At 46.0% G+C, this 23471-nt stretch overlaps 1 protein-coding gene across 1 annotated transcript in view; it reads left to right on the top strand.

The window, feature by feature from the left end:
* Clstn2 (calsyntenin 2) overlaps positions 1–18495 on the top strand; it is a 623041-nt gene extending 604546 nt beyond the window's left edge. Inside the window, exons 11-17 of the mRNA XM_051140799.1 lie at positions 6987–7135; positions 9035–9258; positions 12399–12569; positions 13043–13188; positions 13289–13412; positions 14070–14254; positions 16034–18495. Coding sequence (XP_050996756.1) covers positions 6987–7135; positions 9035–9258; positions 12399–12569; positions 13043–13188; positions 13289–13412; positions 14070–14254; positions 16034–16237 — 1203 coding nt within the window. The 3' untranslated portion in view covers positions 16238–18495. The remainder of the gene's footprint in view (positions 1–6986; positions 7136–9034; positions 9259–12398; positions 12570–13042; positions 13189–13288; positions 13413–14069; positions 14255–16033) is intronic.
* The last annotated feature ends 4976 nt before the right edge of the window (positions 18496–23471 follow it).

The following is a 23471-nucleotide window of genomic DNA, read 5'->3' as shown; positions in this document are numbered from 1 at the left end:
TTCGGAGTAGACAGTTAAAATGGTTCCACATCTGCCTGGAGGGAGGAATGGAACCTCATTTGTCTGTAGATTGGTTGGTTGCTTTGCTATTCCTTTGCCTAAAGGCAAACAAATCGGCATGCAAGAATACATATCAAGAACATGAAAAGTAAACAAAAAAATTGGGACTCCAAAGCACAAGTGAGGAAGGAAAGAGAAAACAGACATGAGGTAGAATTGGAAAACAGATAGGACAGTCACTAGGTCTGGCATTGTTAAATTGAAGCTGAATCCCCTCCAAGCAATATCTGGAAGTCAAAAGGAATGTGAAAAAAGAGTCATGATTTTTATTGCTTATGTGAAGCAAAAATATTTGAATGGTTCAGGAAATCAGAGCTGTGTCTTTAGAAAAGCATCTGGGGGGGGGGCAATAGGGGGTGGGGCTGATATGGCCCCAGCAAACTTCTCTCCCACAGGTAAGGCTACTTTCTGTCTCCCACTGGACCTGGGCCCCTGAGTTTTGAATAAAGAGCAGGGTTAGTCCCATCTAAGGTCCCAGTGAATCATCACAGGCCCCAATATGAGAAGGCGACTCCCTAGCTCCCTTCTAGAAGGCAGGATGTCCCACTCTCTGTGTCCTGGAGACCATGACAGATCCTGGAGTGCCCAGAAGTCATAGTAGTTTCCCCCTTGGCCATTTCCCAAGGGAAGATGACAACAGCAGAGGGCCTTCACACCCATCTGTACCCAGTCTGCCATTCCCTGCCTTGCCATCCTACCATGGACCTGTCTTTCCGAGCCAGGGACTCAATTTCCATCAGAACCTGCTCCTAACAGGGGCCTGATGGTTGAAGACTAAGATGTGACCACCTCAGCAAACATATCATCTTTCAGGTATAGGCAAGGTACTAGTATACAAAGAGGAATGCTCTTAACTTGCTGTCTTCAGATAACTCAGTAGCCCTAGTGGTGAATAACTCTGCTTGGGTACCACTCACTACCTGACAGTGAGCACTGACATTTCCCGAAGGCCTCAGAGAGGCAGGCACTGATTGTTCTAGATGCCTTATGACATCTTCATAATAACCCTTCCCATTAGAAAAGGTACCATGACGTTCTCAACTAGATATTGAGAACTGAAAGATAAAGGGTGCTCCAGAACCATGCATGCTGAAGTTAGTGATGGGATGAGCCAGAATCCAAATCTAGGCAGTAGCTCTCCAGAGCTTCAGATTCAGGGTGAATGGCCTTCAGGGAAGACTCCTCAGAGGAGGGGAAGCCTGAGAAGGATGTGTAAGGGACAGGTAAGAACTCACCTGGGAAAGGACAGGGAGCGAAGAGAATAACCTTTTCTAGCAGATCTAGGAATTTGAACAAGAAGCCAAGAAATGTGCAGGAACCTCAAGGCCAGTGTTATGGGCACCCAAATAGTACCACAAAAGTGGGACCAAAGATGTGGGTCGAGACCACATCATGGATACTCTTAGACACATTTAGATGTATACTTGTTTCCTGTTAGTCACTAGGAGCCATTGGAAGCTCAAGGAAGAATAATCTTGGCGAGGTAGTGTTTAAGGTGCCCACCCTGAACATTGAGTCAGAATGGGAAGACAGAAGGAATATAGAAGGCGTGGTTAAGCAAGAAATACTTTCCAGACATTGTTTACCATGGCTTTGACCCACACATACATATACATAGATGTTAATCCCATGTCATTGGAGGAAGCATATAAGACCACTGTATGCAGAAAAGCTGGTCTGGTCAGCTGCATTCTTTCCTTGGGTATTTTCTATCCATTGCTACAGAGATCCAGCCTCCAACACCCCCCCCCTTTTTTTTCCTCACTCCAACTCACTGCCTGCTTCTGAATGAGTCCTCTGCTTTGAACCTTCCCAAGGGACCATGGTTGCAGAGTTTCAGGTTTGACAGAGCAAATAAACCAAAGATGCCAGACTTAACAGCCAGGCAATTTGTGAATTATAAATTAAGAACCAAAGTGATTTCTGCAGAGTAGTCATAGCCTGTGGAAAGAAAAGGTGCTAAGATATGTGTCACACAAATGACAGGGGTCTGGAGGGAGGCTTTTCAGCATCCCACCTGCTCATACCCAAGGCACCGCAAATGACCCTCTCCCATTCCTAAGGCATGGTTTGGGAAAGCTCAAGGTCTGCGAGAGAAGTTAATAAGACACACAGTTTACAGAGCACTCACTGGGGGCTATTTTAGGTTCATTATCTCTACTCCTCAAAACAAATTCAATATTATGACCTCATTCCAAAAGCAAGGGGGCTGGGGCTCGGGGAACTTGTCCAAAATAGGTCGGTGCTCTTCCCTCTCTAACAGCAAGTCTGATTAAAAGATAGCTTTGACGATTATTAAACCTAACTTCCTTCTGTCCCTGCCTGTCTCCCACACATCATTTCTGAATGACTATCATTGGATTTGCCAGTGACTCGCCTCCTTCTGTGTGTCTGGCGTATAAAGAAGCAAGGCGTCGCTTGCAGAAGGAGTGAGTGCCTCTCCTCACAGGGCCTAGGAACAGCTCTTTGCTCCTCTTGTCTTCCTGCACATCATGCTTTCTTTCTGGATTACTTCTTGAGCATATTTCAGTCTCTCCAACAGCGGTTCTCAACCCTCCTAATACTGAGAGAGAACCCCGCCCCCCCAACCATAGAATTATTTTGTTACTGCTTTGTAACTGTAATTTTGCTACTGTTATGATTCACAATGTAAGTATCTGTGTTTTCTGATGGTCTTAGGTGACCCTTGTGGCCCTCAAAGGGGTCCTGACCTACAGGTTAAGAACTACTGTTCTATAAGGTTGTGGTGGCTGTTGTCTTGGACCCATGCAAGAAAGATACTGTGGGACAGCCACATTTTGAAAAAGTATCTTGTTCTAATTTTCATGGCACCATCGCTGCCATCATCACCTTCATGGTACAGGAGAGCAAGAAAGTAACTTAGAGACAGATACTCCCATGTTCTCAATGCCAATAATTATTTACTATTTGGTGGCCCTGGGAACAATATATCAACCCCTGAAGTCCCACACCCATGTATATAACGGAATTAATACTATGTATCTTTTAGCAATGCATTGGTTTACTAAACATAGATAGATATCCCTGTAGCAAACCTAATGGGTTCTCAACTAATCACAGGTGTGGCAAGGAGACCTTTCTGTCAATTTGTTACTACATCTACTTATGTATTTGGAGGTAGGTGCATGCCATGATACTCACATGGCCGTCTGGGGACAATTTGTGGGATTTGGTTCTTCCTTTCTACCATGTGGGTCTCAGGGATGGAATTTCAGGGGGGGGTTGGGGCTTGGTAGCAAAGGCCTTTGTATGCTGAGCCATTTGGGTACAGATCAAGGAGGCTGGCAGGTGGCAAATGGCCAGGAAATGGCGAGGTGCCCAGCAAGCCATGGCCAACCTGTTGCTGCAGCACAGGGAGTCTAGGCTGTGGATAGGAATTTCACTGGTGGTCTAGCCCTAAGGACACTGAAGAAATCAGCTGAGTGTCTGAGAGAAGTGGCCATTCTGGAAGGCATCTGCCTGTCATCTTTCTGAGTCACTATGGCTACAGTACATATTCCCAAGGAACTGTGGGTACTGTCTGCCCCTGTGGTTATGCCAGTTTAAACATGTGTGCCACATAACCATAGACATATCCCCAGAGCATGGAATGCTGCAGCTGGAAAAATATGAGAACCTGTGGGGACTTTTATTGATCCTGTAAGAATTATATTGGCAGCTGGACTTGTGCCCTTCTTCACACGCTGTGCTGAGAAGGATGTTCTTAGACCCAGGCTAGCATGTTAACTAGAGAGCCAACACACTGGCTAGCCTGTGCTCCTGCTAGGAGGAATCAATGGAGTTGTGTGCTCTGCTGATTGCCAAGGAATGCTATCGCGTCCTCCTTTTAGAACAGTGGTTGCCGAAGGCGTCGGAAAACACAGATTATTTGCGTTACAATTCGTAACAGTAGCAAAGTCACATTTATGAGCTAGCAATGAAAATAATTTTGTGGTTGAGCGTCACCACAACATGAGGAACTGTATTAAAGGGCCACAGCATTAGGAAGGTTGAGACCCACTGCTGTAGAGGAACGTGTTCACTTTCCTAGCCAGCCTTCACGCCAGGCTCAAACCTCAGCCTGCACTGTAGCACCCACCATATTCATGCTACTGTTGCCCGAGACTCTGTAGAAAAGCTGAAGAAAACCAGTAACCAGACCCTTGAGGTTCTCTCTCACACACAGCAGCAGCAGCACCAGACTGCACAGTAGCAGTGGGGACACTGTAAAGAGAAACAGGGTAGACTTCTAAGAAGTGTTTTTTTCAAAAGATTACCTTAAATGTTCTAGCATCTGAAATGGATGGCTGATAAAAAAAAAATGCCTCAGATCTGATCATGACCCACTGGCATGTGGTGGCTTCAGAACTGAGCCTCCTGAGTTGAAGAAGTATCTGTGGCTAGAGACACACACACTGGCTGTGAAGCAGGAACCTGGAACTTCCTGAATCTAGAGCAAGGGAGCTGTGCTCATGGACTGAGGTGACAGCTCAGAGAGATTTTACCCAGGGCTTTGAGGGACAGGAAAAAGTTAGATCGCTGGAAAGGAAAGGTAACAGAGATTCACTACCAAATACTCAACAAAGATGGACTTTCTACAGCACTGGGGATTATAGCCCGAGTTTTCATATATTGAATGCTTGCTATCATCTTCCTCATCATCACCATCATCACCACCACCATCACCACCACCACCACCATCATCATCATCATCACACTAGGTCAACCTCTCTGGAGGACTAGAAACTTAGAAACTTCACATCAGGTTGCCATCCTTAATCTAAAGTTCTGAAATACAAGCCTTCATAAGCACTGACCAGCTAATACAAATGGGAAGTTGTGGCAGGCCACAAAATATTAACTACAGTTGCCTTCAAATTGTGCATAGGAGGTATGCATGAACCATAAATGAATTCCATATGTAGACTTGAGTTCTAGCCCAAAGACATGCCATTACATATATGTGCAGATACTCTAAATCTGAAAGAAAAAAATACAAAATCTCAAATACTTCTGGCCCTAAGTATTTCATTTGCAGTATTTTTATCCTCTATATTATCTCATTTAAAATTCAGATGTGTAGATATTAATTTCTTCATGTTTTAAATGAGGAGATGAAGCCCAGAGAGGGGAAGCAACTATCCAAAACTGTACTTTGTAGTGTGTTCTGAATCTAAAGTCACATACTGCATAGCCTCAAACAGGAATCACGGCTTGGAGGGGCTGACTTCATGCTCCAGACAGGTTGACCTATTGTGATAATGACTGTCCAGACTCAATGCATTGACACATACAAATGTAGTGTTTCTTCTCTTAAACTCAGTATGGGAGAGGAGGGAGGGTTCCTCTGTAGAAGCTGAAGGCCACTGACGTGAAGGGAAAAGACTAGAGAACACCATAGGGCATCTCTCTGCCTTGACCCTGGGGCATCATATCTCCTCTTCTCTTCATGCCCCATTGGTCAGGATAGTCACATGGCCTTGGAAGACATGGCACTAGGGAGGTAGGAAGTGTCACTTCTACAGTGGCCAGGAAGGGGATTAAAGCATGGTTTGGTGCTATGATGATAAGCTCTGCTGAAAAGCGAGTGACCAGAGGGAGGTCCCATGGGGGCTGACAGGAGATGGTACTGAGTAAGATGGAGGCTTGGGAGACCACTTACTAAATGGGGTTCTCAACCACTGGAGCTAGTTTCTTGGATCAAGGAGTCAGTCAGGGTCCCTATGTTCAGAAAAAAAAAAAAGCCTTTATCTGTGTGCTGAGTAATCATGCTACTATTTTGCAAGTGCCACCAGAAAAAAAAAAAAAGCACACATCCCAGTGGGACCAAAGGAGGAAAGCTAGGAGCTTTGTGGAATAGACAGCAATAAAATACTTACATGGTAGCTAAAGGATAAGAGAAAACTCATCAGTAAACTAGGATCACCATGCAAGTGACTCAAGTGGTTCAATGTCGCCAACAATTACAATCCATCTCCAAACACAGAACAAGAGTATGACTGTGAAGACAACTGAGTCAGGTCATGGAAAAGTAAATGAGTAGTTTTCCTTAAACCCATTAAAACATATATTCAATTCCCTATGTGGTAAGAGAAATATGAATTAAAACTAGAGTAAGTTGGCCTTGGTTACCTCTCAGTCTATCTGGCCTTGTTCCCAAAGACTAATAGCATAGCAAAGAGATTGCTGAGGTTAGAGAAAGAGCACTTGCATTCTTCTGGAAGGTGTGTGTGTGTGTGTGTGTGTGTGTGTGTGCATGTGTGTGTGTGCATGTGTGTGTGTGTGTGTGTGTGTGTGTGTGTGTGTGTGTTTTGACAATTGCAGCAACCAGAAATTTGCCAGCATAGACAAAGAACATGTATTACTCTTTGACCTAGAAATTTTCCTTGCCAGGATTTGTCTTTTAAATGCATCCATGTGTTTATATGTATGAGATTATCGATTGCGATAACAGTAAAATTGAAAATAACCAAAAACCTTTACTATCACAGGGAACAATGGTTCATATCTTTCATTCCAAAACTCAGGAGGCACAGGTAGGCTAATAATCTATGAAGTTGAGGCTAGCCTGGTCTATATAAATGAATTCCATACCAGTCATGGATACATAGTAGGACCCTGTCTGCAAAACAAAGCAAAAATACCTCTTAGTAGGAACAGTGTCACTGGGTTTTCAGAACTCTATCATGTGAGTAAGGCTGATATCACCAGGACCGTCTAATCATTTGGTAGAACTCCCAATGAAGGTCTTGAAGTTCAGGGAAAAAAGTGGGACAACTTCCTGGAGAAGAGGAGACTACAGCTGGCTCATCATTCTCTGAAGTTCTAGGGATGACTTTGGTGGCCTTAGTGGCCTCTGTGTGGTTTTCAGAGGGCCATGCCTACCATTGACCATCTTTCTTATGATACCCAATTCTTTTTTCCAGTATCACTTCAACCCTTCACAATCCGTCCTCGTGATGGAAGGGGATGAGATTGGGAACATCAACCAAGCCCTCCAGAAGGTCTCATACATCAACTCCAGGCAGTTCCCAACAGCAGGTGTCCGGCGCCTCAGACTCTCTTCCAAAGTCCAGTGAGTGAAAGCCAATCAGCCTAGGCCCAGCTGAGGAGGCAACAGTGGTCCCTCAAAAATGCTCCTTTGCAAGTAGGGCCTCTCTTATTCAGCATTCCTCAACTTTGCCATCCGCAGGAGGGTGCTTCGGGGACCTGTGCTCTCCTTTCGTTTTCTTAAGGGAATTGTTATGTTGTGTCACCTGTTCAAACCCACACTTCGTTTTATTCCATGTCTAAGCTGATGCCTAGAAAGCCCTGTTTTCTGCAAAATCTCCAATAGCTAGATGAAAAATGGTCTGACTTTAAGGCATAGTACCTGATACTTGAAAAATATTTATTAAAGTCAATTAAATTAACCAACATTGCTTTATATAGTTCTCAAATACTGCTGTCAAGCCGGAGGGAGAGAAGGCATCATGGATCTTGTCCCCAGGGAGCAGAGTTCAATTAGTGAGATGAGATTACTGAAGCTTTTAGACAGCTCACTTACAGCCTTAACAAATCGCTTCCCAGACTTGTCAGCTACTTGAGATGAGTGCTAGGCAGGGGACCCCAGAGAGATCTCCAGGAGGTGAGAGTTGGATGCACCAGACATCTGGGATAGAAGAACGTAGAAGAAAGGAACAAGGATGGGAAGGATGGGTCTGCTGACTGCTGCATTTCTGGGCCTTGAAGAGACGCCCATGGTGGGAAACAACACTCAAAAAAGTGATGACAAAGGTGTTCCCACCCCCAGATGCCTAAGGTTAGATGTAGGCACCTCTGAGTCAGCTCCAAATTGGAGCAAAGGAGAGGGCAGAGACTGCCCAGAGTCCATCCATGTCTGAGACTTTCCATCAGTGAACTGCAAGGAGAGGGGAACCCACTGGGTAGGCCTGGCAAAGGCGACAGGAAGCTGGGCTGGGAACCTGCAATAGCAGCCAAAGATCAGCATCTCACCTAGAGCCTGGAAGAGAAGAAAAAAATCCATCTCCACAGGGGACTCACACAAACTACCCTTCCTTCTTCCATTGGGGACCTTCCCACAGCATGTAAGATGATAGCTGCCTCTGTGGGGATCTAGTTTCAATCCCTAGCACACAATTGGTCCAGGCAATGCTCACTCTTTTTGCCCAAGGCTTTGGATTCAGTGATAATGGAGAGTATCGGTGGCATGTCAGCATCAGTGAGTCTAATAAGAAAGCATGAACTTTACTGGGCTCAAACTCTGATGCAGGCTTCAGGCAGTAGCTCTTTTGGGGATCTTTATAACTAAACCTCACTTGTATAGGGTCAGTATTGCTCTCCCTATTGTATAGGTAAGAAGTTAAAGTACAAAGCAACAGAGTACCCAGCCAGGAGTGGCCTAGCAGGGCTGGATCCTCACCTTTCTCACTTCCCAGCCTTGGTTCTGGTAGAATCATTCCTGTCTCCCAGACACCCCTGTGGCAGGTGCACTAGGGTAAAATAATGGAGCCACAGCAGCCTTCCACTCTCACCCGTCGAAGAGGTGCACCCCTGTGCTATCCCCACAGAGACAGAATGCATATACCACAGCAAGGGCATTTAGCCCTGGGGTCTCATTTTGTAAGAAGGCTACAGCCAAGCAGACAACAATTCCCTTACCAAATACGAACGCACAAAAAGCAAGCAATTGCTTCCTAGTTAATGCTGCCATTGATTACCTTGCTAAAAGATAATGAAAGCTTTAAGGGTTACTTGTTGCTAGTATGGAAAAGTCCCATCCCTCCCAGGAGTCAATCTTTTAAGTCCCTGCATTAGTGGTAAGGCTAGTAATGTGGCTTTAAATCTGAAGGTCCCCTGACATCCTCAGAGACTCCTGACAAGGACTGGAGGTGGTGGTCTGTTGCCCATGGCTCTGGGACGGATGGTTTAAATCATCATAGGATCAGGGCCATGACTACAGATGTCTTCCCAGGTGCTTTGGAGAAGATGTGTGTATCAGCATCCCAGATGTGGATGCCTACGTCATGGTGCTGCAGGCCAGCGAACCCCAGATCACCCTCCAGGGGACAGAGCGCTTCTGGAGACCTGCTGCCCAGTTCGAAAGTGCCAGAGGGGTCACTCTGTTCCCTGACATCAAGATCGTGAGCACCTTTGCTAAGATGGAGGCCTCTGGGGACACGAGAACCACAGGCTCAGGTGCATATGGGGCCACCGGGAGGGTGAACCTTAACTCCTCACATCTGAGTAAAATGATACCTCAGGACAGCCATACTCTTCTCCCATGGCAGGGTGGTATATAATAGGAAAAACAAACAAAGCTAGAAACACTCAGATGATCAACACAAGAGGGGCAGGTGGCTTAACAACGTAAAACACACCCATGTTAGTGACTGGAAGCAGGAAGGAGGACATGTGTGCTATCAAGTAAGTGAAAAGAAGTGCCATGCAGACTTAGCAGTACTCAGGTAGCACAATCATGGCCATGTAAGGAAGAGATAACCCTCTGATGAAGAACAGGGACTTGGTGCTAACAGCAGCATCCTCTGAGAAGCACAGAGAGAGATGATTTGTTTCTGCCTGCCTTCTCTTTTCCGGGACTACAAAAATGTCCTGCAGTGGGCATGTATTATTCCGAGCATCAGGAGAAAAGCTAAAGGTGTGCAAATGAGAGACTCCGGCTTCACACTACCACACACACAGCAGAAGGCTGCATCTCCCTCGGCAATATGGCCAAGCTCTGGGGGAACTTCCAGGTCATTGTTCCCACCAGTGTCACTATTAGGACCCTTGCTAAGGGAAGGCTTGGTTTCCGTTCTCTGCAGGGAAAGAAACATGTGGTCACACAGAAAGCCAGAGCGTATGCTGGGGGGTAGACCAAAGCAGAGGAGCCATCAGAGAGGGAAGTGTGCCTAGAGGGATGGGGGAAAGCCTTCCTCTTGCAACTCAGAGGGACTCAGCACTACAGGACAATGCTTGCTTGTGAGCAGCCGCCCTTCGAAGCCTCTTCCAAAAAGCACAATTTCAGCCCTCCTCCCCGCTCAAAAGCCACTGCTAATGAGGTGCTGGTACCAGTAGGCCTGAGTCCCTGAAGATCCACTTCTATAATAGTCCCAATTATCTACCTCCTTAATCCACACTAGTTCCCGGTGATTCCGTTCTCAAAGGGCAGGGCCTCCTGAGTGCCTAAAAAATAAGTTGGTATTTCACACCTGGCCAGTCAGGGTGGTTTCTGAGTTAGATGCCAAGGTGCATTAAGTCATGTGACCTTTGCTCTTCGGCAACCCTCATTTGTGGCTAAGATCAAACTGAGAAAGGAAGTCCTGCTGACTCCGGTGGCTGCAGCCCAGGACTGAGGAGCTGTACTGCAGCTGACACTGCACACAGGCAAATGTGAGAGAAACCAGTTAACCGGGTCCACATTTCACCTTCTATTTATGAGCGGTGCGTGCAAAGCACACAGCCCAGTGCCCGAGAGCTATTATTAGTACTTCTAAATTTCTACACTTCCAGTTGAAATAGTCGTTTTTACGAGAGTCTTAAATGAGTGGGCTAACTGTGTTTGCTCTCAAGCCACAGGCTCATAGGGTCATCTTCTGCTCCCCACTGACACATATACACACATACTCACACCTATCCATATTTATGCGGGCACGTGCACACGTACACACTCGTAACACCCCCACATATACATGTTTTCATGCTTCCGGGCTATTTAACTCTTTTGTATCCATCTCCATTCTGCGCCCTGTTACTGATGGTTTGCAAATGTCTCTTCTTTCAACATTACTTGGAGAAGTTCTGCCCATGACCGCCCTAACCCCTAGGCTGAGCTCATCTCCCAGTCTATAGCCTGCCAGCTGTTGGTGCTTCCCTCCAGCTCACAGCTGTTTTTAGCTCTTAGTTGTGGTTGACTGTCTGGTAAACCAGAGCAGGAAATCCTGGAGGGCTCAGCCATGGGTGATTTCTCTCCGAACTCCTAATCCAGCAGTCTCTTCAACACAGTGGATGCAGGAAAGTAGGGATGGAATAGAATGCCATATGGAAAGAGCGATATGATGGCGCCCAGGACACATCTCTGCTCTGTGATGGCACCCAGGACACACCCCTGCTATGTGATGGCACCCAGGACACACCCCTGCCTAGTGTGACTCTGCCAGCCATGTCAGGAGGAAGGTGACCTAACTTCGCCTCACAGGAAGCTAGGAAACACCAGGAAGAGATTTGAAATGACACTTTCACTACCGTTAATGGTTGGCCTCAGTGTTAATGTAGATTATTGTGCTTTTATACATCATTAATGACACATGGAACCATGTGGTTGGTTAACAGTGAAAAATGAGGCACACAGAAACTCTAATAATATATAGTTAGTGAAAACAAAACTTTTATGTACCACTGAAATTTTTTTAATTTGAATAATCATCTTATCCTTTGAATATCTTTTTAAATATTTTCATTTGTATTAATACCAATAATATCTGAAAGCATGGCCTTACAGATTACAAGTTTCTAAATTATAGAGTCAGAACAATTCTGCCCACTTCTTTGATCAACTATTTCCCCAGTAATGGGGTGTGGATTACACAAGTGTGTATTGTGTCTGCACTGTGCTGGCACCTAACACATATTCCATAAGCAGCAATCACCCTTGTCTTTAAGTGGGGTTTTCATTTAGTACTGCCAAATGATCTAACATTCCAAATACACAGATATTTCCTTGAGAAATTTGGAGTCATAAAATCAGGCAAAGACCACTAGACTAACCACTTTGCTAGTGTGCTCCTATGGGAGCATGTGAACTAATTAATTTACTCGAATGTACCAGTTATTAATTAACTTTTGCTTATACCTCAATGACTCCATTGACAATTAATAAACAATCCATCTCTGTTTGAGCAAAGTGTAGTGATAACTGTTCCGTGGCACTTCCTGTGCCAGATTCTAAAGAAAGTTCTTCCCATGAGCTCCTCAGAGCCTGATGGACACACACACACACACACACACACACACACTATCCCCTTGGGAAAAAAGCTATAAAAATGAAGGGCTCCCTAAATGCAAGTTATGGCTGTGGCTTATAATGTCCCTGCAGACAAGAAAAGTGAGTAATATGTGGTGGCTTCTCTGTGGCAGAGTGGGTTTGATCTGCACATTTCTCCTCACTGTCTCATGCCACCTTCTTGAAGGTGGTCTGATGTCTGAGCAGCGGGCATGGCTGATGGGTCACACACCCTCTTCTCCTGACCTACTTGGGTTTGCAAGCAGTAGCAAAGGAGGTACCATGGTGAACAAGAGCTTTTCACGCTGGTGTTTCTCATGCGCGTTCCTTTCTACAGCCCCCAAATCAGCAGTCTTGGAAGAAATGCTACACAACTTGGATTTCTGCGACATTTTGGTGCTTGGAGGGGACTTGGATCCAAGACAAGAGTGTCTGGAGCTCAACCACAGTGAACTCCACCAACGACACCTGGATGCCACCAACTCCACTGCTGGCTACTCCATCTATGGTAAGACCCCACCATGCCCTCTGCTCAGTGGTCTTCTCTCAGAACAGCCTTGTTCAGAGACTGCGATGTATGGGAGCAGCTGGGGATGCAGGGTATCGCACAGTCCTAGGGGTCGTTCTTATGTGTCTAGACTTTACGTTCTAGAGTGCCTCCAGCCTCTGGGGAAATTGTCCCATATCCTTGCTCCTGGGGAATCTGTAGAAATTAAGAGAGTGATACACTTTTTGATCCCAGAAAATGCTTTAGACATACTTGGCAGACCGCGGCCGAATGTTCCAGTCATAGACTAGTCTACATGGAAATTCTGTGGATTGATTTAATCTTTGGAACTTCTACTTTGGCTCTTCTATACGCACAAGTATTCTGACTTTTACCCTTGGATTCAGAACACCAACAGTACCAGTCTGTCCTTTGTGTCCTCAGTTCCGCCTCCTTTTTTGCCGCCTGACAGTGGGTGTGGTTTCTTGGTGCAGGTGTGGGGTCAATGAGCCGCTACGAGCAAGTGCTACACCACCTCCGTTACCGCAACTGGCACCCCACTTCCTTTGAGACTCGGAAGTTCCGGATCAAGTGCTCAGAACTCAACGGGCGTTACACTAGCAATGAGTTCAACTTGGAGGTGAGTGTATCTGCCACTGTTAAGGAAGGCCTGCCATGCCTGCCCATTCCCTCAGAGAACTACCACAGCCACCTACTTACACCTCCCTTGCTCTTCCCAGGTCAGTGTCCTCCATGAAGTCAGAGTCTCCAACAAGGAACATGTCAACCACCTTATTGTGCAGCCACCCTTCCTCCAGTCTGTCCATCACCCTGAGTCCAGGAGTAGTATCCAGCGCAGTTCAGGTAGGCTATCTCAATGGCAACTCAGACACTCGGACTCAATAGTAGCCACTAAACAGTTATATTGTAGTACCCAAAGGTACTCAGGGGAAGGGAATCCTGCCATGGAGAAGCTACAGGCCCTTTCTCACACAACCAATAATGACAGAGATTGGTACAAGGGGCTGGGACAAAATCATCCTAGTCATTTTCATCCCAACTCAGAAGCTGTCCATGAGCGCTCACATATTAGCATATTCAAAGACCTCTGCCCATGCTTTTGTCTGAACATTTGCCATATTGTGTCACCATCTGGTAGCACTTGTGTCCCTATTAGACTTTGTAGTGTCTGACTTTCAGTGGAAACTTCCACTGAATTTGAGAAGGAAAGCCATGGGTAAAAAGGAATCTATATTTATTAAATGCCTAATCTGCACCTATGTAGACACTCGCAGAGATCATTTTTTCCCTTACTTTTCACAATTACCATAGCAGACTGAATATAACACCTGATACATACTTGATAAAAACTATATCCCAGACAAAGCGAGGTAAGGACCCAGAACCCTACTGCTGTGAGATGGGAGGGAGGATATTATTGTGAATGTGGATGTTTTGCCCTTCAGAAGAATGAGATGCATCTTTAACTACCGTGCTGTTTGGATTCCTTTCTTGTTTCAGTGGTCCCGAGCATCGCCACAGTGGTCATCATTATCTCTGTGTGCATGTTAGTGTTTGTTGTGGCCATGGGTGTGTACCGAGTCCGAATTGCCCACCAGCATTTTATCCAAGAGAATGAGGCCACCAGAGAGGCTGAGATGGATTGGGATGACTCCGCACTGACGATCACAGTCAACCCTATGGAGGTGATCCTCTCTGGGATGGGAGCTCTGAGTGGGGTCCCTCTCGTGCTAATCAACTGGGTTCTTCCTCTGCCCAGCTCCTGGATCCAGATTCCTCCAGGATCCAGTGGTTCTCCCATCTCTGTGCTTCTTTAGTCCTCTTGACATGAACACATCATATTTCTCTATGAACTGTGTTCTCTAATTTAAAATGTGTGAAATACTCTTACCCCACAAAACTTAACTAGGTTTTTCTTAAAGTAGGCAGTCATGCAGTATCTATGCCTCACCCCCACTGTAGTTCAGAGCTGACTAACATGCAGGAATTCAATATTGAGTTCTTGATTAGCTAACAGTGCAAATTAGGTGGCCTACAGAGCTCAGGGAGAGGCTCAGAATAAGTTAAAACAAAAAGACAACAACAACAACAAAAGCCATATAATAAGCCCTCTGAAAGCCAGACCCTGTACCAGATGTTCTGTACACATCAGCACCCTGTAAAATGGGAAGCATCACCCTCTATTTACCAAGGTAGAAAGTGGGAGAATGGTTGTAGCATGTTCAAATTCATGCAACTGGCATTCAAACTCAAGGCAGTACAATTCCGAAGTTCACTTGATTTCAGTTGGCCAGTGGCCTCCAGAAGCCATCTATGACCATGCAGGGGCCCTGATCTATGTATCTGACCATCACTCCTTTTGCCCAAAGGCGCTTAGTCTGGAAGACACAGGCCCAGAGAAAGATCAGGAAAAGTCATAGGGAAATAACAGAGATGACCGTTGCTGCCTGGTTGTAGGTTTAACAGCAGCTCATCCTCTGCTCCCGTCTCACAGCCAGCATACCAGCATGGCTTGATTTCTTTAAGCGTGCTGGTGTTGGACTCCCAGTGTTTCCATGATCAGAGAGCTGAGCTTTAAGTGAGAAGCAAGAGTGATCTGAGGAGCAAACAGTAGTGAGCTTCAAAAAGGCTAACCTAATAATACTTGCTCTTGCTGAGTCTCCAGTGGGTAGAGTTTTGGGGCTGGCCATTTGAGGAAATAACAATCATTGTGACAGGTTAGGGTAAGGAAGGCCTTGTAGAAAGGGTATGGTTTGGAGGCAAGAAAAATGGATAGAAGGCAGTCTAAAGAGGCAAGTAGCCACGCAGGCAGTATATCACTCATCACCTGATTGGCCAACTCAAAGCATAAATCCAGAAAATAAAAGGGGGTGTTGCTGGAGTCACTAAAATGATGGAAGAAGAGAAAGTGGAACAGGAATGGGTGGGATGGGGTTTTAATTCACAAATCATGGCATAAGGAGCCAGGCAGGGAAACTGAGGGCATAAACTTTCGCCTTTGCAAAGTTACCATTTAGAATGACAGTACACTTGCATGCTTGCATCTCATCTTAGAAGATCTTCAATTCCCAGGAGCACAATGTTCCCACATGGAAAGGTGCCCAAGATCAAGAATGATTCTGACCCTGGGAAGCAAATAGTTATGAACCTTAAATGTCCATTTAAAGGGTCTGAAAGATTCGGTAAAGTGATGCTGCGGGTTTAAATGCTCATCCATCATTGGCACTAATATGTTACCTTGACTGTGTGTCCTGGGGTTTGCTGCTAGTTTAGACCCTTGTCTGACTTTCTGACTTTCCTCTTACCGGGTCTCTTTTTCAGAGATCCCATCTCTCAGTAGGGGAAGGGGTTTAGCTTTAAGTGAAATGAATTTCAAGAGTCTTAAGCGTTTGCTGCCCCTTTACCTCCCAAGTAGCCCCCACTGAGTCCTTGATGCATATTTCATTTCTCTCCTTGACATCCAGAAACATGAAGGACCAGGGCATGGGGAAGATGAGACAGAAGGAGAGGAGGAAGAAGAAGAAGCAGAGGAAGGCCTGAGCTCCAGCAGCAGTGGCTCTGATGACAGTGAAGAGGAGGAGGAAGAAGGGATGGGCAGAGTCAGACATGGGCAGAGTGGCACCAGGCAAGCCCAGCTGGAGTGGGATGATTCCACGCTTCCCTACTAGTGCCCATAGGTCTGCTGACCAGCCTGTGTGCCCCTTCTGTAAAGCCCAACCCACTGTAGGCCCAAGCCTGTCACACTCACCTCTAATTTCTATGACAGGTCTGGGAAGGCCATCAGCTTCCTGGAATCTGCCCTCTATGCTTCGGGCACTGCCTATGTCCCAACTTATGGGGGAGTTCCAAGAGCCTTGTGTCACCCTTAGTGAGGACTGCAGGGTGGTTCTATTGTCCTGTAGCCCTCACGTCTTCTTCCCTGGGCTCACCCAACATCCTGTCACCCAATCTGCCGAGTTCTGAACACCTTGCTCTTTTCTGCAGGGGAGAAGCTCTGACTTTATGTGGCTTACTACCCCTAGGCTCAGTGTTTTCAAACTCCTTGGGTTATAACTCACTGTGTATGTACTTGACTAAATAGCCTTTCTCCACCTACACCAGCAGGTTGTCCCCTTGCTGGGTCTCCAGGTTACTTTATTACAGGGAAGGCGGTAGAATCTCATACACCTAAGATCTTAGGGCATAAGAATTGAAAAGAAAGCCTTTGTTGAGGCAGAATTGAATTTCCAGGGGAAGGCTCATAGTGTACATGTATATGCACACACACAGAGACACACACATGCACGCACACACACACACACACACACACACACACACACTAGCTTGGAGAGCCTTTCTTTTTTACTTCTTTCTGAGACTATATAGCTATGTAATAAGTTCAAAACCAAGAATTAGTTGGCCTTTGACCATAAGTAGACTGTGTCCTCATCATAGGGCTTTCTGGCCAGCCTTCCAACCTGCCTAGGGAATGCCTCAACCCAAGGGCTGGCCAATCCAGGGCTACAAGCATGCAGAACCACAGGGCCAAGGAAGCACTTCACACAAGCAACTGCTCAAGTGACAGCTTGGGCATGGCTGTCACCAGGAGCCAAAGAAAGGACTGATGGGGTGACCTAGAAAGGCTTCATGGTCGATAGAAACCTGCTTTGACATGGGTTTAATATGGCTGGACTCCCCCAGATAAAGACAGCCTGAAGGTTGACAAGGCTGTCACGACCTAGCCTGTGGTCCCTTATCTCCTATCTTACTGTTTTCTCTTAAGGAAATAACATCATTTTCAGATGTAGTAGAACAAATATGGGCTCTAGCAGTCTGAGATGAGGGTTGGGAAACGCAACGGCTAGGAATTCAAAGCATATTTGCAATAATAGCAGCTGCTTCTTTCTTCTCATAAAAGGAAGGATGCTTTGAATAGAGGGCAAATATATCAAAACCCTAATTTCTTGTTCTTTCTTCTTATTTTAATAAGGAGGACTTTTCCATCTCCATCCCAACATGGGCACTCTGTGAGAATTGTTGCTATAGTAACTGGTGGGCAATCTTTTGTGGCCCAGAGAATAGCAGGCAAGAATTAAGGCCATTATAAGAACTCCACGAGGCTTTGAGGATGTGTTTGTTTCAAACACCTTGAGCTCCTCTTTGTTCTCAGTCGGTATAGGTCATCCTCGTCATCCCACTCTGCCCCAAGCCCATCCTGAACTGGCTTGACCCAGGCCCACAGCTGGTCTCTCATCACATAACGTTCTGGTTCAGCTGAGTGTTGAAAACTCCCCATGTCATCCAAACAGAGCATTCAGGGCATGATTACAACTGATGTCCTCTACTGAGCCCTCCAACAGCGAGGATGCATGCCAGCTCTTTGCAACCTTCTGGCTGGGGAGATCTGCTTTACGCAGTTTTCCCATCTTTTGGAGCATTTTGTGTATACCTTCCTGTCTTGAGCCTCCAAATAACCCTGTGAAATAGTTGAGAAACAGGTAGCAGGGACATTCCTTTGATGAGCAAACTGAGGCTCAGACTCAGTGTCTGCTCAGAGTCATTCCGAGGTATCGACTACCCTCTGCTCTTAGTCCATGGTTCTACTTTTATGTTCCTATTAACGTGTGTTTTCTAAGCACCTACTATGTGCTAAGCAGTCTACCAGCAGCAGCGGAAATTGAATAAGACAGACCTTCCCCCACAGAGGACTTAAGAGTTATAGAAGGGACATAAACAGGCATGAAAGTTACACAGGAGAAAGGAGGAGGAGGTGGCAGAAACCAGTGCAAGAACAGGAACACACTTACCAGCTCAACCAGCGCCCTAATTTTTCCCTCTTGGAAAAAGTTCAAGATTTTATATTCATTGAAAGGAAACAGTCACATCTCCCATGAATTACTCCAATCAAGTTCCCCTTTTCTGTCAGGCTATTTCTGCACATTAATGGGGGCGGGGGTGGAATCAATGGGACAGGTTAGGCTTCCCAATCCTATTATTTAAATAAAAAGACATTCTTCAGTCAGCCATTTAGGAGCTTCTGAATTCTCCCAAAATTATGGCAGTAAAGGGAACACTTTGTATGTTTAAAGCCAATCCTTTTTGAATGAGATTTTGATTGCAAATATTTAAGTCTAGGGTTTATGAGAGCACTTCCCTCTGCTCTGGCTTTTCGGTTCCAATTGGGTGGCAGGCTGTTCTCGGGTCCTCAGGGCTAACTCTTGTGGCTGCATTACTCATGCATGGCTGGGTGAGCTGTTTGGAGTATTAGTAGACCTTCATGTTTTGTGGTGGTGGGGTGAGAGAGGAAGCAGATGGAAGTTGAGAGGCATTTAGGTAAAGCAGCCAAGATGTGTCATTTCAAGAGACATTTGGTGACCAGAGCCATTTTTGTAGGGAAATAATGGTGACAATGAACCAAACAAAGCCTTTCCTTCTTCTTTCACGGCACAAGGTCACTCTGTATGCCAGCTCTGAAGCTGAGGCATCTAAATGTGCTACTGGGACAATAGGTTTCTAACCTATTCCCAGCACTCACTTGGTTACCTTGGGTAAAATGACAGGGGAAGGGGGTTATAACAATGAGTCTCAGTGGGTATCCGAGTGAGTGGTAGGTGATGACGTATGCCTCCCAGCAGATATTCCCAACGGAGTGCAAGATACTAATCTCATTGGTGTTCTCCAGCCCCCATAGCCAGCCCCCATAGGATGGTATTTTGAGACCAAAACTCCCAGGTGACCTGGACGCTACGCAACCTCTCAGAAGAGGTGAGCAGGCAGGCAGAGTCAGCCTCAGCCCCAGGGAAGCAGCTGACGAGCAGCTGACAAGTCCATTGCTTATCTTGTCAAATGGACAACCTGGGTCTGCCATTCAGAGCTTGAAAATAGATGGGCTACAAGTCTCAGGTAACTCCAAAGACAGGAGGGAGGAGGAGAAAAAGAAGGATGAGATCAGAAGAGACCAGCATAAAGTGGGTTGTCCCAGCAGGGTAAAAGCCATCAAATCCATCAAAGAAGTGTCTTAAGGAATCCTGAGTGTATTTTAACAGATCTAAACAAATTCTGTAAGTCTGACCAAGGCCGCAAATGACATGGGTTCAGGGGAATGTGATATCTGTGAGAACTTTCTTGAATTGATCAACCGCCCTCCCTTGCACAGTTTAGACCAAAGTCTCTGAAGTTAACAAGGGAACATGTCTTTCAGGGACACTGAGTCTCCATGAAAGACAATCACTGCTAGAAAGCAGTGCTCCCTTTCAATATATCAGAGCTCAGGGAATTTTATGCAGACCAATCAGGAGAGGAAAGATGGGGTTTGTAGGAAATTTGTTCTCACTGTTACTCTACTAAACTCTGCCTCACGGCACAGAAGCTGCTACAGAGAGCACCCAAAGAGGCATTTCAATGAATGTCCCCATCTACGGTCCAGTAAAACTGATCTATGATACTGAAGAAAACAAAACAAAACAAAAAAGGCAATTTGAATTCATTGAGTTTTCATGTCATAAACTTTTTTTACTCTCTAGTTCACACTTTGCACTCAAAACTTGGCCTGCAAAACATCCAGACAACCAGCCACCAGGCAGGTCCATGTGAGGGCACACCCTCACCCTCAATACACAGAAAGCAGCTCCCCTTCCCCACTTCCCAGGAGAAGTTCCCATCACCAACTCCCCAGTGGCCATTTCCTGGAACTGAGCAGCTGGAAAACTCCAGGCTCTTTCATTAAAGCTCTCTTAGAAGTTCACAGGAGATTGGAGAAAACCGCAAAATAAATAAGCTAACAGACAGAATCCCACTTGTTATTTTTGAATGGATGAAATCAGACAAATATTCCTAAGGGTTGGATGCCCGGGGGCCCAGGACACTAGCTAATTACTGAGGACTAGCTCCCTCCTCTGCTGAGGCAAGAGCTAAGTCCCCAGGCTTGAGCACTGTCCCAGCGGGGCTCAGGCCATAATGATTTCTAGGCAGGAGTGTTCATTATCTGGGACTGATTTTCATTTCGGCCCTGCTCATGTCTTCGCTCTAAAAATGATCCTAAAGACTTGTGGCTGCTGGAATCAATAGCAACGCAATCAGCAGAAAGCCCTACCCGGCACACTTCAAAATCAACAGCCTCCTTGCCTCTACGACTCAATATTAGCGACAAAGAAAGGAGTGCTTTTTTCTTAATCATCTCCCAAGTTTAAATTAACTGGATAAGCTTTGAAAAAAAAAAACTGTGAGGGAATAAGTCTAATTCTTTAAGAGAATTTGCCAGTGAAAAGTGGATGATGTTCACATAACATGTGGCCTCTGGGGGATTCCCAGAAGCCTTCCTGCAATGTGCTCAGGCAGGTTGTGGTGCTGCGGGCTTCTCTATCTGTGCCAGACCTTTATCGAGACAGACAAGCCAAAGCCCTTCGCACGGTTTAATTTTCATGTCACGACTTTCCATTGTCCATCTGCAGGCAGAGGAAACGAGCGAGGCAAGTTTCTAAGTCAACCCCAGCAACCCTCATTTGCCTGTCTTTATTTGTTTTACCCTATACATTTATTCTGTACTAGCTTTCCTTCTGACACTAGTTGGAGGAAAAGGAGAGTTGGTTTTCCAAGGGCTACGGAGTAGAGACCAAGCTTGATTTTTTTTTTTTAATCCCGTGGTAACAAAAAGAGTCAGAAGCTACCTCCACTGGCACATCAGAGAGCAATCGCAGAGCTGCCGTGTTCAGTCGGTTGGCAGATGGGAGTCTCTGTTTGCAGCTATGTTCAACAAACTCAGCAAGTCCTCCTAGAGTGTCTGTGTGTGCTTGATTCTAAGCCAAAGGACCGGGAAAGAGAGAAGGATGAAATTAGACCTTGCCCTTGAGGATGCCCTAGTCTTGGAGTGGCAGGGGCTGTCCACAAGCAGCTAGGACTGTCTGGGGAAGAAGCAGAGAGGTAGGATAATTTCTTTACAGTCGTCTATTTTATATCAGGTGGCCAGGATGGTCCTAGCAGTGCTAAAGTACCTCCATGAGCAGACAGAGAAGCTCATGGACCTAAATGCTCAGGTCACTAATAAAGGAAAGCCTTTCCGTCTATGCAGAAATAATATGGCTGATGGCTGAGATTTGGGTGAAACTAAGACAGAGGAAGTCATTAGCTAGCAGCAGGCAGGCAGACCAGACAGGTTATGAAAAGTGGCTTAAGTGGGAGGGAGGGGGACAGAGGGAGGCTGACAGCCAAAACCCAGGGTCTGGCCAGCCAGATGTGAGAGAGCTCTGGGGGCTCCAGATCTCTGGCTGTGTGAGCTGCCCAGTGGAAACATCTGCAGCACTCGGGAACCAGAGAGGCAAACTCTAGAGGTGAGGCTCAGCTAAGCTATGCTGTAAGAGCAAACCTTGGGCAGGCCAGGCTTTGAGAAGCAAGGCTGTGGAGGACAAGGCTAGCATCTGCTGGCACATGGAGGAGCAGATGCCGACAGAGAAAATAGCCAGCTCCTGTAGTAAGGACAGGGAAGTCGGGGAGTGGGGGGGGGGCGCAGTTCACACCCCTGAAGCAATCATTTCAACAAACCCCCAATTCTAGTTGCTTGGCTGTGCCCACATGCCCTTTCTACAGGAGTGAGAGACACTGCCTAGGAGGGTGGTGTTCAAGTGTCCCAGCCCTAGGGAGGCCACCTGCCCAGTTCCTGTGCACCAAGAAGCCATGGTTTTGTTTTTTTTGTTTTGTTTTGTTTTTGTTTTTTCTTTCTTTCTTTTCTTTTCTTTTCTTTTTTTTTTTTTTTTTTTTTTTTTTTTTTTTTTTTTATGAAACCAGTGAAACTGCAGCAATGAGACCAGGCCACTAGGAGGCTGCACTGCTCACAGCATGCGTCCAGAGAACAGGGTCATTCAAGGACACTCCCCAGTTACTGCAGCACTATTCATTTGTGGTGGGGACTGGGGAATGCAGTCACAATCCAAACACTAAATTGGAAGGAGGAGTGGATCGCTTCTCTTGGAAGGATAGTAACCCACGTTACTAAAAGTAGGAGAAAGAGAAAAAGAAGAAACAGAAATCAAAACTGCAGCTTCTTCCCCAGTGGGAATCTCATTCCTATGTGGGTAAGAGGTTCCAAACATTGAGCTGGTAGAACTAGAAGATAATCTGGCCTGATTTATGGCCTATGGTGTAACCTGTTAAGCTCTATGGTGGAGTCACCATAAACCTTCAGCCGGAACACCGTGGTGTTTTACCACCGTGCCTATGACCTCAGTCTAGCCTCATATCAGGATCTCAGGGTCAAGATGAGAAGTCAGGGCACAGGAGAGGAACAGACAGGAGCCAGGAGAACCAGGAATATTGAGTTTCTACAAACCCAGGCCCATCCCGCTCAGAAACATGCCCCTCCCTGACAGACTTTTCACTGGGTCCCCTGATTCTTCTAAAGGGAGCCCGAGACCAGCTCAGAGACCATGTCGTGAATACACATCTCTAAGAAGTTAGACTCTGCCTTTTTTTTTTTTTTTTTTTTTTTTTTTTAAGTAGAGGAAGAAAAGGCAGGATGCAGGGAGAAGAGAGAAGAAAATATAGGACATGCCAGTTATTTGCCTGTGAGAAATACAAGGAAAACAAATAGAGGAATAAAGTCCCTGCTGGCACCCTTCTTTCCCAAGACTTAAGGCAATTTCCTGGCTTTCTCTTACACATCAGCCATTTATTATGAAAGCCTCCTAAAGGACAAAACAGAAAGTGACAGAGATTAACCTGGAAGCAGGACCCTCGTTGGCAGCCTTGCTCATGTAGGGCAAGAAGACAGTTTGTGCTCAGGGCAGGACATAAGATCCAGCCAGGGTTCCAGTGTGGCTGAGTGAGCAGCAGGACGCTGTCCCTGAAGAGAGCATCCAGGAGCGAGACATGTAATGGAGGCCTTGAGCAGAATATGTGCACTGGTACTTCTGAACCACTGATGTGGTGTGC

The sequence above is a fragment of the Acomys russatus genome, chromosome 32, assembly GCF_903995435.1.
Source record: "Acomys russatus chromosome 32, mAcoRus1.1, whole genome shotgun sequence".
Taxonomy (NCBI): domain Eukaryota; kingdom Metazoa; phylum Chordata; class Mammalia; order Rodentia; family Muridae; genus Acomys; species Acomys russatus.
The sequence above is the reverse complement of the archived record's forward strand: the minus strand, read 5'-3'. Positions and strand labels throughout refer to the sequence as shown.